The sequence below is a fragment of the Dipteris shenzhenensis genome, chromosome 30, assembly GCF_047967505.1.
Source record: "Dipteris shenzhenensis isolate YYH24624 ecotype China chromosome 30, Dip_SZ_1.0, whole genome shotgun sequence".
NCBI lineage: Eukaryota > Viridiplantae > Streptophyta > Polypodiopsida > Gleicheniales > Dipteridaceae > Dipteris > Dipteris shenzhenensis.
In genome coordinates, this window is record NC_141625.1 from 43,879,184 (window position 1) to 43,895,772 (window position 16,589).

At 41.1% G+C, this 16,589-nt stretch overlaps 1 protein-coding gene across 1 annotated transcript; it reads right to left on the minus strand.

Moving 5' to 3' along the window:
- Window positions 1-4,722: 4,722 nt before the first annotated feature.
- On the minus strand, window positions 4,723-7,217 carry LOC147882176 (pentatricopeptide repeat-containing protein DOT4, chloroplastic-like). The gene is made up of 4 exons (XM_087401528.1): window positions 6,595-7,217; window positions 5,668-6,462; window positions 4,940-5,553; window positions 4,723-4,856 (listed from the first exon to the last, which is right to left on the minus strand). The coding sequence occupies exons 1-4, from the start codon at window positions 7,215-7,217 to the stop codon at window positions 4,723-4,725; spliced, it is 2,166 nt and encodes a 721-aa protein (XP_087257654.1).
- Between the last annotated feature and the right edge of the window lie 9,372 nt (window positions 7,218-16,589).

The following is a 16,589-nucleotide window of genomic DNA, read 5'->3' on the forward strand; positions in this document are numbered from 1 at the left end:
TATCAACCCCCCCCCCCCCCCAAATCATTTAGACTAATTTTATCTTATATATACTAATTCAATCTTATTTAATTGTAAGGGGTAGGCATTTAATTTACTTTCTTATACCTAAGTGGTAGCATTTTTTCCTTTAAATTAAGGTTACTTAACCCCCGTTCCTTTTTCCTTTCGTTCCCATATATAGTGCGATGGATCCTTCGGTTTCAAATGGATGGAGGGTCCGACTAATGAGGGATTCACTAAATTTTTTGTGTTATCCATGAAATTTTACCGTTAATGTTTAAAAAACCATTTTACTCAACCCTACACCGCTTCTCCTCCAAAACTTCTTTCACCCTTTGCTTTGCTAGTATGGATCCAAGAAGTTTTGCCTTTGTAAAACTACACCTTTAACTTTTATTTACTTCAATTTTTACTTTTCTTCTTGCTTTATTAAGTTAATTAATTTTTAAAAAATTATTAGGCTACTTCATCTTCCTAACTTAGCCGCCACCCTTTTTTCAACCTTTCCTTAACCTAACCCTTTAACCCCAACTTGACTCCTTTTTTTTCAATCATGCAAACTCCTTGGCTCCCTTACACCTTATGGACCACTCCCTTTGGCGCTACTAATTGCCTTACACTTCATCTTTTATGTGCGTTTTTCCTTCCTTAGTTAGACCGCCTTCTTGCTGAACCACGTCTTCTTCATGTCCATCTCCGCTTGCCTTGTCCTTTGAGGGCTTCCCTCCTTGTTTCACCATCTCTTCACCTCTTTGCGACTCTTCATTCTCCCTTGTCTTGTGGCTCACATCCCTTACTGGTGAGACTCCCTTCCTTGTATAGCGTGGGCCGTCATTCTTGGTTTGTAGCTCTTTTCCACTTTTGCTTGGTTGATCCCTCTAAGCTTGCAACCTCCCTCTTTCCTTGCTCATGAGCTTGACTCACCTTTCTTGCCAGTTGGAGTTCTCGTCTTATCTCCTACTGCCTCTGTGCTTTCTTTCATGCTTGCCTCTTATTGATTTACATGCCAAGACTTTGGGTTTTTGGCTTCCTTCACGTCCTCTTACCTCTCCAACTTTACACATACACATACACAAGGGCGCACACACACATCCATTTTTTCATTATGATGCTACCAACAACCCCCCCCTATGCACAAGCGTGCACACACACACACACATCCATTTTTTCACTATGATGCTACCAACAACCCCCCCCCTCTGCTCCCGCCTTGGGCCCCTTCCTTTTATATGTTTTCCCCTCCTAATTGTGTACACCCTTTTACACCCTCCTAATTGTTTACACCCTTTTTATTTTTATGTTTTCCTCACCTAATCGTTTACACCCTACCTTTTTCCTCCCCTATTTTCCGTTTATTTGAATTTAACTATTATTCCTTAACTGCCATGCACCTTTGTAATGTCCTTTGGCCCTGTTGGTCTCGTTGAGATCATTCCCCCTTTTTACGAGCTACATAAACTCTTACCTCTCTTTTGCCTTCTTGTTTCCTTTTTCACTGCTAATGCTCACCCTTCGCAATTTCCCCTACATGATGACCTCGTCATAATCTCAGGTCGTCAGCTTCCTCTTTTGATGTATATGCTTCTCTGTCATTGTGGATCCTAGCTTCGTCACTACCCCTCGTGCTTTCGTGGTCACCTCATTGTTTCCCCCTTCCCCCCACCATCCAATTAGATTTGGCTACTAGAGATATCCTCAAGCAAGTACTTCTATAAGCTTAATTTAAATGAAAGGAAAATATTTTTCTAATACAAATATTGACTTTCACAAGTCCTTCAATCCTACATATATGTGGTGTTGTCCAAGGAGCCATCATAAGGTCAATGGTTAACTATGTAGAGGTATATAACCTAAATGCCATATTAATATGCCCTAAATATCATAGAAATGTATAATAATGAATACTCCAAATTTTTATGCATCTTAAAAAATATTTTTAAAAAACCAAAACCAAATACTGTGTTAAGAAAATGTTAAACATAAAATGATTTAAAGCATATAAAAAGTCTCACACTCTCTCCTTAATGGATCATATCATTATAATGCTCCAAAAAAACGTGGATGCAAGAATCACACAATGAATGCTTTCCAAGATAATAGGACAAACTTGTTAAAATTAACGTTTTGCTGACAATACCTCTTGTGAATACGAATCTAAATGCCTAACATGAAAATATATCTAAAGTTCCTATTTAAGAACAAAAATATTTATGCATAAAATTTACATTAATATTAACTTAAAAATATATCCAATATTCCTCTTTTAATATAAAAATATTTATGCATAAGATTTACGCAAATATTTTCTCTAAAATGTATCCAATTATCTCATTGTATTTGTTTTTTTCACTCTCATAGACCCTCTGGTCATTTGATGACTTTAATAGACTCCCTCCCTCCCCCCCCCCTTCTCTCTCTCTCTCTCTCTCTCTCTCTCTCTCTCTCTCTCTCTGTGCATAAACATCATGCTCACACAATCACATGAATGCACACATAAACTATAGTGCAAACTACACATATGTATGCATTGAAAAAAATCAAAAAACACATGCAAAAAATAGTGCACATACATGTGCACACGCGTAGGCACACACGCACCCTTCCCATCCCCTTGTCGGGGAAAAGTGGAGATGGGTATTGATTGGTGTAGGGATAAGGTTGGCATTAGCATCTTCTATGGCATTGGTAGATCAAGGTGATCAAATACTCGTATGTGCACACATGCAGATGGTTTAAGAGACTAGGTTTCCATATAGATAGACGCTGCTACCCTTTCAATGACCTATTCATTCTTGGAGTTAGGTCCCCTATAGAGTTCTCTCTATTCCGAACCAACTATCCTATGAGTACGACGTATATACATGTCCCACCATATGTACATGGATAATGAACATCCCAATGACCCATACTTCGGCAAAGTGAGAGCCTAAAATGACCAATCTTGCCCTTAATTTTCAAGATAAAATTAACCTTGACTTCATTAAATGCTTATTGTCATAAATATATCCTTATTAATGTTGGGGGGTTATGTGCATCTCATAGTGAATGAAGGCTCTTCCATGGGTGTGCCTGCCCTTATTCAGGATAGGATAGAGTGTGGATAGAGTGATGGGGGGGCTGTATGGCCCAACCTCTAGGGCTGGTTGGCCAGGCCATTTATGGCCCTGATCCTAGTCACATCATATTGACTTGAAGGTCGGATCAACAGACCAGCCTGGTCAATTGACTGCCCCTGGGGTTGGGCCTATGTGATACCCATGGGTCGGCCTATGTGGCAGGCTATTTTTAGGCCTGCCCTCTCTATTGTTGAGCACTAGTAATATATTCCCCTGCTGTATATACCATTGCCATCGCCTCTATCTGTATCGATTTTCTCTCTCTAACACATGCTTCCACACTGCACTTTGCTGTCACGTGGTATCAGATGTCTAGGTCAACCAAGGACCAAGGGAGGGCAAAAGTTGGAGCGCAATTACTAAAGGCATTGCAACGTAGTTTCTGCAGGCATTCCAAAGTGGTTACTGCTGAGATCAAAAGTGACTCTTCCATCAAGTCATTGAAGGTTGCAAGAGGTGATTGGTCCATGCAGGGGGCTTTCCATTGGATGGCAGATCTGGTCGGCAGTTTTCCTAGCAGGCGCCAGAGTTCACGGACTATTTGCCATGATTTTTTGCACCTGACCTGAGGTCGGTTGAGTTGCTGCTCCCTGCCCATAGGATCTAGTTCAAGGCAACCTGCCTTCGAGGTGATTTGGTAGCTGTCTGGAGCAGCAAGGCCTACAAAGTATTCAAACCAAGATTGGCAGTAGTGGTCAGATGTTGGCTTGACCTTCTGGTGCAAATCTGTCACAAGTTCTCCTAGGTGGCTCTTAGGTCTGTTTGTTCTGGTTCTTGGCAACCTCTTTGGACTGTTTTGCCCACAGCTGACGCAGGCCTGTTTGACGGAGATCTACAGCAAGCTTCAAGACGACTTTGACCAGCTGTTTGGCACGGCACGAACAAGAAAGGGGTCGGCATCAAGGCGACGCAGAGTTACGTTCCCGCCCATGGCCAACCCACCCTTATCTGCATCGGCATGGATGAAACCATCGCCTGTGTCTTGTCAAGGTGAGCTGTTTATTGTTTCTGCCACAAACACAATATTCGTGTAAACCATGCCTTGACACTCGATTTCATTTACAATCAAAATTTTGGTTGTCAAAATCAACATACATTTTCCCCTTTTTTGACTGCCATGTTTGCTTAGTTTTCGCCTTAAACCCAAATGATTTTTCATGCTCCCTTGTTACATCATTTACATGTTCCCATGACATTTGCTTGCAGGGTCCCTGCAAACCTGAGATGTTATCATAAAACTAAATCAGAATAATATCCACCCTAAGCCCACACATTGATCCATGTAAAGAAACCATGTCACTAGTAATTACCTGATCGAAAGGTGAACAGCATTAGACACATCATTTGTGGTGAATGACAGTCACAGAAGACCCAGAGCTTCTTAATCAGGTGTGTGTGTCATTTTTTGTTTTGTTCGAGGGGGGGCGGGGGGGATGATTTCAAAAGCAATGCTTGCTATAGTCTTCTCTTTCTCCTTCATCCACAATGACACACTGCCACGCACGTATCCAGCCTTCACAATGACACACTGCCATGCATGTATCCAGCCTCTTCACAATGGGCCGACTCTCCGACTGCAATTATCATGTATATTATTATGATTTCAAAAGCATGTCTTCTCTTTCTCCTTCATCCACAATGACACACTGCCACGCATGTATCCAGCCTCTTCACAATGTGCCGACTCTCCGACTGCAATTATCATGTATATCCACCTGTTTGAAACGTGATGTGTCTCTAAGAACAAACACATGCACCAATCACCTTGCCTGAAACACAATTGCGAACTGGCACTTTCTTCACAACATCATCCAACCTACCTGCATTAGGATTGACATTTGCTAGCAATACATATGGTGAAGAATTCCTCGGATCTAACTCAATTACAAAATTTGCAGCACGCACAGCTCGCTCAACATCATTGTGAAGTCTGCATGATGAAAGCAAGCTCAACCATGCTGATGGGACATGTTCAAATGGCATACTAATGATCAGGTCCTCGGCCTCTTCCAATAGCCCTCTTCGCCCAAGCAGATCAATAATGCACACATAATGCTCCAGTGAGGGAGTTATGCCATGGTCTCTAACCATAGAGGCAAAGTATCGCTTACCATCAGTGACCAGACCAGTATGGCTGCAAGCAGTGAGAACGCCAACGAAGGTGACACTGTCTGGGTTGAAGCCTTCAGCCTGCATTTGACCAAACAGTTGCAGGGCCTCCTTGTCATGCCCATTTTGGGCACTCGCTGAGATCATGGCCGTCCAGGAGAATACATCCCGCTGTGGCATCTCTGCAAAGACTACTCCGGCATCATCTACACTCCCACACTTGCCATACATGTTGATAAGGGCACTTTTGACAACAACATCTGACTGCCACCCATTGCAAGCAAGAGAGCCATGGATCAGTTGACCCTCTTCTAGGGCGGCCACACTAGCACATGCATCCACAATGCAGATGAAGGTAATCTTGTTTGGCTCAAAGCCTTCAGCCTGCATTTGACCAAACAGTTGGAGGGCCTCCTTGCCATGGCCATTCTGGGCATACACAGCCATCATGACATTCCAAGAGACCACATCCCACCGTGGCATCTCAGCAAACACTGCTATTGCATCATCTAGGCACCCACACTTGCCATACATATTAACAAGGCCATTCCCCACAACAACATCCATCTCCCATCCATGGCCGGAACCAGTAGCATGGATCACTTGACCCTCTTCCAGGGCAGCCACACTTGCACAAGCATCTACCACGCAGCTGAAGCTGATCTCATCTGGCTCAAAGCCTTCAGCCTGCATTTGCTTAAAGTGTCCTATAGCCTCCTTGTCATGTCCATTCTGGGCATACGCAGTGATCATGGCATTCCAGGAGACCACATCCCAAAGTGACATCTCTGCAAAGACTGCTCTCGCATCGTCTAGGCTCCTGCACTTTCCATACATATTGACGAGGGCATTCCCCATAACAACACTCAATTCCCATCCATGGCCAACACACATAGCATGGACCACTCGTCCATCTTCAAGGGCAGCCTCACTGGCACATGCATCCACAACGGAGATCAAGGTGATCTCGTTTGGCTCAAAGCCTTCGGCCTGCATTTGACCAAATAGCTGCATGACCTGCCGGAAAGGCCCATTCTGGGCACATGCAGTGATCATGGCGCTCCACAAGACAACATCCCATAGTGGAATAACTTCAAACACTGCCTTCGCATCCTCTAGGCTTCTGCATTTGCCATACATATTGACAAGGGTTGTGCCCACAACTATATCTGACTCCCATCTGCTGCCAACAATACTAGCATGGATCACTCGACCCTCTTCTAGCGCATCCACACTGGCACATGCATCCACAACGCAGATGAAGGTGATCTTGTCTGGCTCGAAGCCTTCAGCCTGCATCTGACCGAACAATTGCAGGGCCTCCTTGCTGTGCCCATTCTGGGCACACGAAGAGATCATGACACACCAGGAGACCACATCCCGCTGTGGCATTTCTGCAAACAATGCTCTTGCATTATCCAAATTGCCATTCTGGGCACATGCTGCGACCATAATATTCCAAGAGTACAAATTCCGATGGACTATTTTGTGAAACACAGCACATGCCTTCTCCAATCTCCCACACTTGCTGTACATTTGGACGAGAAGATTACCCAAAAATATGTTGCCAGCATATCCACGCCCGTTTATGTGTTCATGCACACGTTTTCCCTCAGAGAGGGCCTTGGCACTGGTACAACGCCTCAAAAGGGAGGCATAGGTATCAATATCTGTCTCTGGACCCAGCTGATCGAGGATGTTCGCATTCAAGATTTCAGGGCCGGAGTCAGCACACCTGACCCCCTTCCACGTGCAGTCTCTGGGTGGTAGCTTCGTGGCCATCCGCCTCAAATAGGTCGTAGGCAACGATCTAAGGATGTCGCGCTTGTGCGTACAAAACTGTGTATTCGGACGCGTAGCCCGAGGGACCAGCCTCTCCAAGACATTCGAGCAACGTACTATTCTGTGTGGCGGCCTTCTCTGCGAGGATAGCGGCTCAATCGCAAGAGGAGTCGTTGAAAAGGAATCAGAAAAGACGACTAGCGCCATATACTTAATGCGCGTTGCTAGAAGAGAGCACTACGTTCATTATGGCAAAAGCAGAGCGAAAACAAAGCAAGCCCTTCACCCCGTATGTTACTTTTTCATTTCCAATAAACGTCATAGCTAACAAAACAAGGTGAATGATATTCAATCATTCATAAGGCCTGCCCGGCGTGTGTAAGAAGACTTGAGGAGATAGAGAGACAAAAGAGAGAGAAGTGAGAGAGAGAGAGAGAAAGTCAACCACTTTAAAGTCTGCATTCAAGTCCAATGAAGAAGAGCCAATAAGAAAAATGCACTTCCAAAAATTCAAGAAATGCCTAACTTTTGCTTTGCCAAAATTTCATTGTTGTTAAGGATACCCTGAGGGCAGACCAAAAAAGAATTAATACATCAACTAGGGTACAGTGAGCCGCCTACAGGGAATGAATGAAAGTGGTCCGCCTACGGGAAATGAATGAAGAGAGTAATCTATAATATGTGAATTATAAATTAACAATGAAGAAAGGATGACAAGACGGTGTTTGAAAAATACCTGACTATAAATTAAACTGATAATAGCAGACCCGACCAAATGGCGTATGTGTTTGAGCTTTCCCTTCTTGCGAACACCTCGGCACACAAATAGAAAAAGAAGAATTTAGAATATGCAAACAAAAGAAAACACAGAACTTGAAATGGAAAACATATATATATATATATAACCACACATAGTGTGAGCGGGGAGGTGGCACGCTTTCTTCCCAAAATAGTTATAATATGTGGGAGCGGGCCCTTCCCCGTGCATTGAGGTTGTAATCGTCGAGAAGATTAGTGCCGAGATTGAGTATCGTGAGTATGTACGAGAATGATATATTATCTAAATTTCAATGAGTATATCTATATTCCAACTCGATCATTGACCAAATTCTTGTCATGATTTCTTTCGTGATTTGCCATGGAAATCCTGTCTCTACCTCCGAAGTGGTTTCTCTTTGTGAGCGATGTTGGAGAGAGAGGATGGCAGAGCCAACATCATCTACACGATCCAAAGAGTTAAAGTTTGTGAAATATATAGATTTAGAGGCCTTCAAAAGTGCTCATGCCTTCCATCAAGAGCTCTTCATCCAAAAGCATGCTTTTCATCAAGTGATGTAGGCCTTCAAATCAAAATTAAATCCAAGGCTTATATTAGGACATGTGGCTGAAGAAGAGGTCAAGAACCCAAAATTCCCCATAGGCTACCTACCGTAACTAGATTTGCGCCAGGCAGCCTTTCCGTCGTCAAACTGAATCCTAGTATTTGATCAAACTTTTAAGGGATCTAGGCATTTCATTCCTATTTTACATTGTATTATTATTACAGTGCTTTTCATTATGTCATGGCATTTCCTTATCATTGTAGTGATCTTCATTTCTTTATAATTGAAACTTATTAGTGCATCTCATTGTGTTGTGGCATCTCTTTAGCATTGTATTATGATCTCTTTTCATGGTTTGTGGCATTTCTTTATCTACATATTTTGATCTTTGAATATTTCTTTATATTTGAAATTTATATAGTTTAGAATATGTAAATTGAATGCAATCAATCATATGTAATTGAAAGATCTCAAATGACTAGTCACAAAATACATTTTTTGAAATTAAGTACACAATAGGAAAAGTAATATCAGCAATAAACTATGTATCCCTTCTACTCCAATGACCAAAAAGAGCACAAAGACCACAACATTTTCATCAAGCTACCTCTCTTGTCCAATGAATCCAAGGATTGGTCAGAGCAATGAAACCACAATTGAAGCCTCAAACTAAGGACATAACCTCACTCAAATTCCATGCAGTTTAGTATTTTTTAACAAGCTAACCAATTTATTCATGATTGATGAAAACTACACAACTCCAATCATGTCATAAATCATGCAACAAATGATTCATGATATGGCTACTCTAATCTCTAAGTTTTGGTGTATGGATTGTCACAAAATGCAAGGTTTACCTATCATGAAAATTTCATTCATCTACCATCTTTCATGGTTTTAATTGAATAACATAGTTAGTGCAATGATATGATTCATGAAAGATCACATGCAATGATTTGATTCATGAAAGATGGTATGCAACAATTTGACTCATATTCGGTGATTTGATTCATGAAAGATCGTATCTAGTGATTTGATTCATGAAAGATTGTATGCAACAATTTGACTCATATTTGGTGCAATGACTTGATTCATGAACAATTTGATCCTATGTAATTTAACATGCTTCTACTTCTAATAATACCATAAACCATGAAATACATGAATGCATGAAATTGTACATCAATGATCATTCATCATGCATGCAATTTTTGAATGCAATCAATTAATCAAGTGAAAGCCAAAGGGGATTGATGTTTGGGTATAGTCAAACATCAAACATTACTTTGCTAGGTTCTTGAGCCAGTGGATCCTTAAAGCATTCCAACAACCTTAAATCATTGTGGGGCACTCTTGTTAGATACAAAATTTCCAAAGTGAGATGCATTCAGTGTTGACACTAGAAAGCTCTCCTAGGAGGAATAGCACATTTGGCAAGGAGCCTTGTTTTTTGAAAGGGTCTAAACTATATGGAAAGGAATGTGGAGGGCATGGGAGACTTTAAGAACTTTTTGGTACACAAAGGTTTCTCCAGGAATACTGAAACTTTATGTGGAAGGGAATCGATTTGGTTTTCTATCATTTGGGGTGACAAGACTTTAGAGGACAGAGCCACCAAGGATGCAGTAAGGAGGGTTCATTAGCTTAGTGGGGTTGTGGGCAAAAAGAATGAATAGCCAGAGGGGGAGGCAGGCCCCCAAAAGAATCCCATTGTCATTGGTGTTGTCTATTATCCTAGGCTTCACTTCAAAGAAGGATAGGAGTGATGTTGATTATGTTGTCAAATGCTCTCCACATGGACCCCCAATAGTTCTATAAATCAGGGGGGTTCTTTCATTCTTTCTATGCTTATTTTCGAGTTATATCTGTCCATTTTGCTTTTTGTAGGGCAAAGTATTTTACTTGTAAAAAATCTTTTTGTATAATATAACAAAACCGCCTATTCTTGGGAAAAAATAGCTTTATCATCGATAAAATGGCGTATATGAGTGATTTGAAACATATGGATGCATAGTATATGCACATGAGTTAGATGCATTTTGATGCTTTGAGCTTTGAATTTTTTGGTGATATTACCCTCCATTGTGTTTGACATATTTGGGCGCACGTATAGCTGTAAGTAACTTTGCACCTAGTGGAGCACTGAAGTTTGATGATGTTGTGGGTAGCTTGTTGGTCGAGGAGATTAGACGGAAGTCTATGTATGACAATAAGCTAGATGCAACCTTAAATGTGCAAAGGGGCAGATCACAGTTCATGGGAAAGTCCCAAGAAAAAGGAAAGTCTTGTAGCAAATCTAGGGCATAGAACATTGAGTGTTACCATTGTGGCAAGAAGGGCCACATGAAAAAGAATTGCTACAAGTTGAAAAGAGAGCAAAAGGATAAGAAAAATAATGCAAATTGGGGTCCAAATAAGAAGGAAGAGAGTCCAAAGGAGGACAAAGGAAAAGTGAAAATCAATGCAATCATCACTGATGATAGTGACAATGACATTCTCTTCATGTCTAGTCTACTTGCAGAGTTGCTTACCACTTCAGATGATGCGGTACTTCATTCCATGTTACTCCCCATAGGAAATGTTCTCCACCTATGACAGTGAAAAGACAGGTTGTGTGCATCTTGGAAAAACTATGCATGTGACATAGTGGAGGCAAGTGACATAAAGTTTTCTTTTGCAAATGGATTTGCTTTTGTTTTGAAAATGTTAGACATGTGCCTAAGCTGATCAAGAGTCTCATTTTTTGGCACATAAGTCAGAATGGAATGAAACTCTCATGGCTTTGAATTTTCTGAGCATTTTCTCTATGGGAAGTAGACTAAATCATCCCATAAAAGAAGGGGAAAGAAAGAGCTTAAAAAGCTTGATTTGGTGCATTTGTGGTCCCATGCCTACACGATCATTAGGCGGGGCAGAATACTACGTGACATTAATTGATGATGCAACTAGGAAAGTGTAAGCTTATCCTATGGCTTGGAAGGGCGATGTGTTCCAAGTATTTCAGAAATGGCTGGCTTTGGTTGAAAATCACTAAAGTAGAATGCTTAAATGCCTACAAACTGACAATGGCAGAAAATATCTCTCTCATGACTTTCAGCAGATTTGTGATACATGTGGGATCAAGAGGGAGCTCACATCCCCTCATACTCCAGAGAATTTCCAGAGCAAAATTCAGTTGAAGAAAAGACGAACTACGCCATTTACGAAAGGTTGCAATGTATGCTTTCCAATGCAAGTCTTTCTGGTGGTTTTGGGTTAAGGCAATGGAGTCTACAATGCATGTGATAAATAGATCACCTAGTAAGAGTTTGGATGGTGGTATTCCTGAAGAGGCATGGAGTGGCAACAAGTCCTCTTACTCTCATTTGCATATTTTTGGGCGTAAGGCATATGCACATGTGCCAAAAGAGCTTCGGAAGAAGCTAGATCCTAAGTCTAGGAAATGCATCTTTCTGGGTTATGGTGAAAGTGGAGAGATGGGCTATTATCTTTGGGATCCATAAGCAAAGAAGATCATACGAAACCATGATATGGTCTTCAATGAGAAGAAGATACAGAAGACACCCATGAGGGATGTCAAAATGAGGAGAATCACTTTGTCAGATGTGAATCCACCTGCATATGTTGATAGATAGCAAGTTATCCATGCACCAAATGTGTAGGAAATGGTTCCACCAGGTACTCCCATAGGTACACAATCAAGGGCAAATGATGGATTATCTATTGGTGGAAATGATGAGCCAAATGTGGCTGATATGCAGGCAGGACAGCAAGCTAAAATGCCATTGAGAAGATCAACTGGATGAGTTCACTAATGAAGAATAAGACTTGGGACTAGTTTTCTTTGCCACATGGAAAGAAAGCATTGCCATGTAAATGGGTTTGCAAGATGAAAGTCACAGGTGATGATGTGCCTAAGTACAAGGCCCGTTTGGTTGCTAAAGGGTTCAAGCAAGAGAAGGGTGTGGACTTTGATGAGATCTTCTCATCGGTTGTGAAGATGACCACACTTAGATGCATACTTGGACTTGTGGTAGCAGAGGATATGGAGCTATGCTAATGGATGTCAAGACAACTTTCTTGCATGGGGATCTGCATGAGGAAATTTACATGGTACAGGCGAAAGGCTTTGAAGAAAAGGGCAAAGAACATTTGGTTTGCAAGCTAAAAAAGAGTCTCTATGGCCTTAAGCAAGTGCCTAGAGAATGGTATTAGAAGTTCAATGCTTTCATTCGGTCCCAAGGTTTTAGAAGAAGGGAGATTGATCACTGCCACTACACTAAAAGGGCTAAGGATAATAGCCTGATACTCTTGGCACTTTATGTGGATGATATGCTATTGGCTAGCAAGAACAGTTATGAGTTAGATGCATTGAAGGCCAAGTTGCATGAGGCCTTTGACATGAAGGAGTAGGTCATATTCTTGGTATATGCATCAAGCGTGACCGGAGTAAAAAACTCCTTTGGCTTTCATAAAAGTATGTTACAAAAGTGTTGCAACATTTCAATATGGAGGAGGGGAAGGTAGTAAGTACTCCATTGCCTCCATATGTGAAACTGAATCAAGAAAATACTCCCAAATCAGATGAGGAGAGGACCATGATGGCCAAGGTTCCTTATGCATCAGCGGTTGGGAGTCTTATGTATGCTATGATAGCTACTAGATTGAACATTGCATTTGTAGTGGGAGTTGTTAGCCGATATATGGCTAATTCAGGAAAGAGGCATTGGGAGGCAGTTAAGTGCATCATGAGGTACATGAAGGAATGTGATCACCTTTGGAGGCGGTGCAGTGTTGTGGAAGTATCGCGCACAAAAGTGCATTGCTTTGTCTACCACAGCGGTCGAGTATGTTGCAGCCATTGAGGGTTGCAAGGAGGCTATATGGCTTGATCGACTAGTGGGATATTTGGGGACTCATACACGCATACCGACATTACATAGTGATTCCATACAAGTGTGCCGACATTGCATAGTGATTCCATGAGGTCAGGCATCCTTTCATTAAGGAAGTACTTGAGGACAAGTGCATAGAGCTTGTCAAGGTTTATACATATGATAACCTTGCAGATATGCTGACGAAGAGTCTACCTAGTCAGCGATTTGAGTATTATTGTGTATTGATGGGCAGATGATGGGCATTGGATAGTATTCTCTCTTCTGTTGGAGCTCCAAAATCTCATTCGAGGATGGAATAAGAGCCAATCAATGATTGCATTTACTTGCAAAAATGAACCTTAGGAAACTTAATCTTAACCAGAATGCCACGTGGTGATCAATGAGGTCTTGGAAACTATGAGAAATTTCTTGCATAGAGACGATGGAAAAACACAAAGAATCACAACTCCCTTGATTCTTCACGGAATGGCAAGCAACTTTGTAGACATATGTTTTAGGCAATCTCGCATCCAATGGGATAGACAACTTCGCAAATGGAGGCCCGGATGTTGAGTTTCCACTCACATAGGAAATGATGGAATGAAGACGTTGGAGTAGACAGAGCTTCACCAAAAGCTTCAGATTTTCACAAAAGCGGAAGGAGCTTCACAGGTAGAAGTATTGGACTACTTTGAATCCACTAGAATGTCTGAACTGCAAATGATGGCCTAGATATGGAGATCCAACACATAAAATCTTCACAAGAACTTGAATTTCATCACTTTTTGTAGGAGCTGTAACTTTTTACTGAAAACATGGATGATATGGCTGTTCTCCCTTAAAGGCACATTGGCCTTTAAGTGGGAGGTTTTGGGGGTTAAAGGCCATTGTGCCTTTAACCCTGGTTATGTACAATACTCAAACACACACACACACACACACACACACACACATGTGGATGACATAGAAGATTAGGGTGTTTTGAAAACTTGTGTGACTCTCTTCTGGCTCTCCCTCTCCCTCACCGTCGTCCTCTTCCATTTCACTTTTGTTGAGAGCACCCTCAACAACTTGCACTTGTCATATGTATAGTAATTGAAAAGAATACTTTCGATCAAACAAACATAGAGATGACGTCCCTCATGGTTGGTTTCCCTACCTTGCGTTTTATGTAGCAGTGTGCTTGCCTATTTGAAAGGTTATCCTTTCAGGAAGAACATGCACATGCTTGTAAGCTATCCTTAACAATTTGGGATCAAACATTAAGATCCTACCTTGTGTGTTATGTAGCAGTGTGCCTACCTATTTGAAAGGTTTTCCTTTCAAGAAGAACATGCACATGCTTGTAAGCTATCCTTAACAATTTGGGATCAAACATTTAGATCCAACTGCACATCTTTAATGAGCATTCTAATGTGTAGCATCATATTCAACTATGTTTTTAGCATAAGATGTGCGGCGTTCAGGGGATTCAATAACTCATGCATGTTCATTGTTATTCAAATCATATAATGCAAGGCTCATGTCCATTTATTAATCATCATAGTCCAATGGAAAACTTACCCTTAAAGGAAGAGTGAGTTATGCCCATGAAAGGAAACATATAAAACATTTTCAATTAGAGCATGGCACAAGATATGGACCCATATGGGGCCTCCCACAAGGACTTTCACAACAATTTTTAGACAGATTGCCACATAGCCGTAGCTGGTTAGGTACGTGGTTCCTTCTCTGTGTAGAACCTCATGATGTTGAAAAATACCCTCTTTCCCACATGGCAAAACATCCAAAATGTCTTATGTTTATTCAATTGCCAAGGATACATCACTTAGAGCCCTTTGTCTCAATCAAGGCATTGTGTTGAAGGAATCATCATATTGATCATTTATTACCACTAGAATATCAAGGTCTTGTGATGATCTTAAGTCATGCCCTATCTTGCTGTCAATCCAAGCTTTCGACATCCATAAGAGAAGCCAACAATAAGTGGAATTCCAAGCACCAACATCTAATGCTCAATCTCGATCCACAAAGAGGTTCAACATGCACATAATATGAAGTTTTTTTTTGTGGGAAAAAGATGAGCAAATTTGTATTAACAGGAAAAAAGAAAAATACAAAAGATTTTCTACCACCAATAGCATGTGGTCAAGGTCTATCAGCAATAGATGCTAACACTTTATATCTGTCATACTTCCTTCCAAAATACTTAATAGCTCTTCGAATGTCCGCATTGATCTCATTAATATCCATCCAATCGAGTTTGAACTTATAAAAGTCCACATTATTCCCGAACTTCCAGATATGCACTATTATCATTGCTCTTATCAGATGCCAAGAATCATACAAACCATCATTGAGAATGCCTTTATCACCAGAACTTCCAGACATGCGCTATTATCATTGCTCTTATCAGATGCCAAGCATCATACAAACCATCATTGAGAATGCCTTTATCACCAAGAATAGCCATCTAGGAAATTTGAATAGCATCAAACCACTTAAGCATTTTCCTCCAAACATTCCGACTAATTGAATAGTCCCAAAGAATATGCTAGTGCATCTCAATGTTTGCATTGCAAAATGGACAACGGGGTGAAACCTTAGGATGCCACTTAGATAGTCTTTCCCTCATAGGAATCTTGCATAGTAGTACCCTCTGAATAATCAAATTGAACTTAAAAGAAGGCATGAATTTAAGACTTCTCTTCAATCTACCAAGCCATACTTCACATTTATCAAAAGGAGCAACATACTTTCACTAACTATGGGCCAATTCTGCAACAAAAAAAGAGGGAGGTGCTTTGAAGTATTTCAAAGAACACCTATGCATTAGCTTTCCCAAACTTATGCAAAGCCCTTAAAGTCATCACTATGTTTGTATATGTGACTTGATGGTCAACTATCTCTAATATCCTGTAAAGGTTTAGAACTAATCCCTTTCGTGATTTCGAGAGCTGGAATCTATGAGCAAATGAGTCAATGGAGCACCATTTTGCTATCCTCGGATCCCAAATATCTCTAAAGGATTTTAGGCCCTTCCTTTACAACCTAGAAAACCACCCTTGGGTGTCTTCTAAGCAAGGCAACATTCTCCCAAAAGGCACATCCCGATAACCAAAGTGATCTAGCTAGTGAGGCATGCCCATATAGGGATCTAAGACCAACCTAGTAGCAACCATTGACTTTACTTTTCCAAATTTGTGCCAGTCTAGACAAGACGTCCTATTGAGGGATATAGATGGGTATATCAGACAAAATCACATCTTGCCACGACTCACAAAACCTTTGGGAGCATTTCTACAAATAAGGGATCTAGTTATTAATGCTCACGGCTAACCACAACCCAGTCTCAAGAGCCATTTTACGCACAATTCATC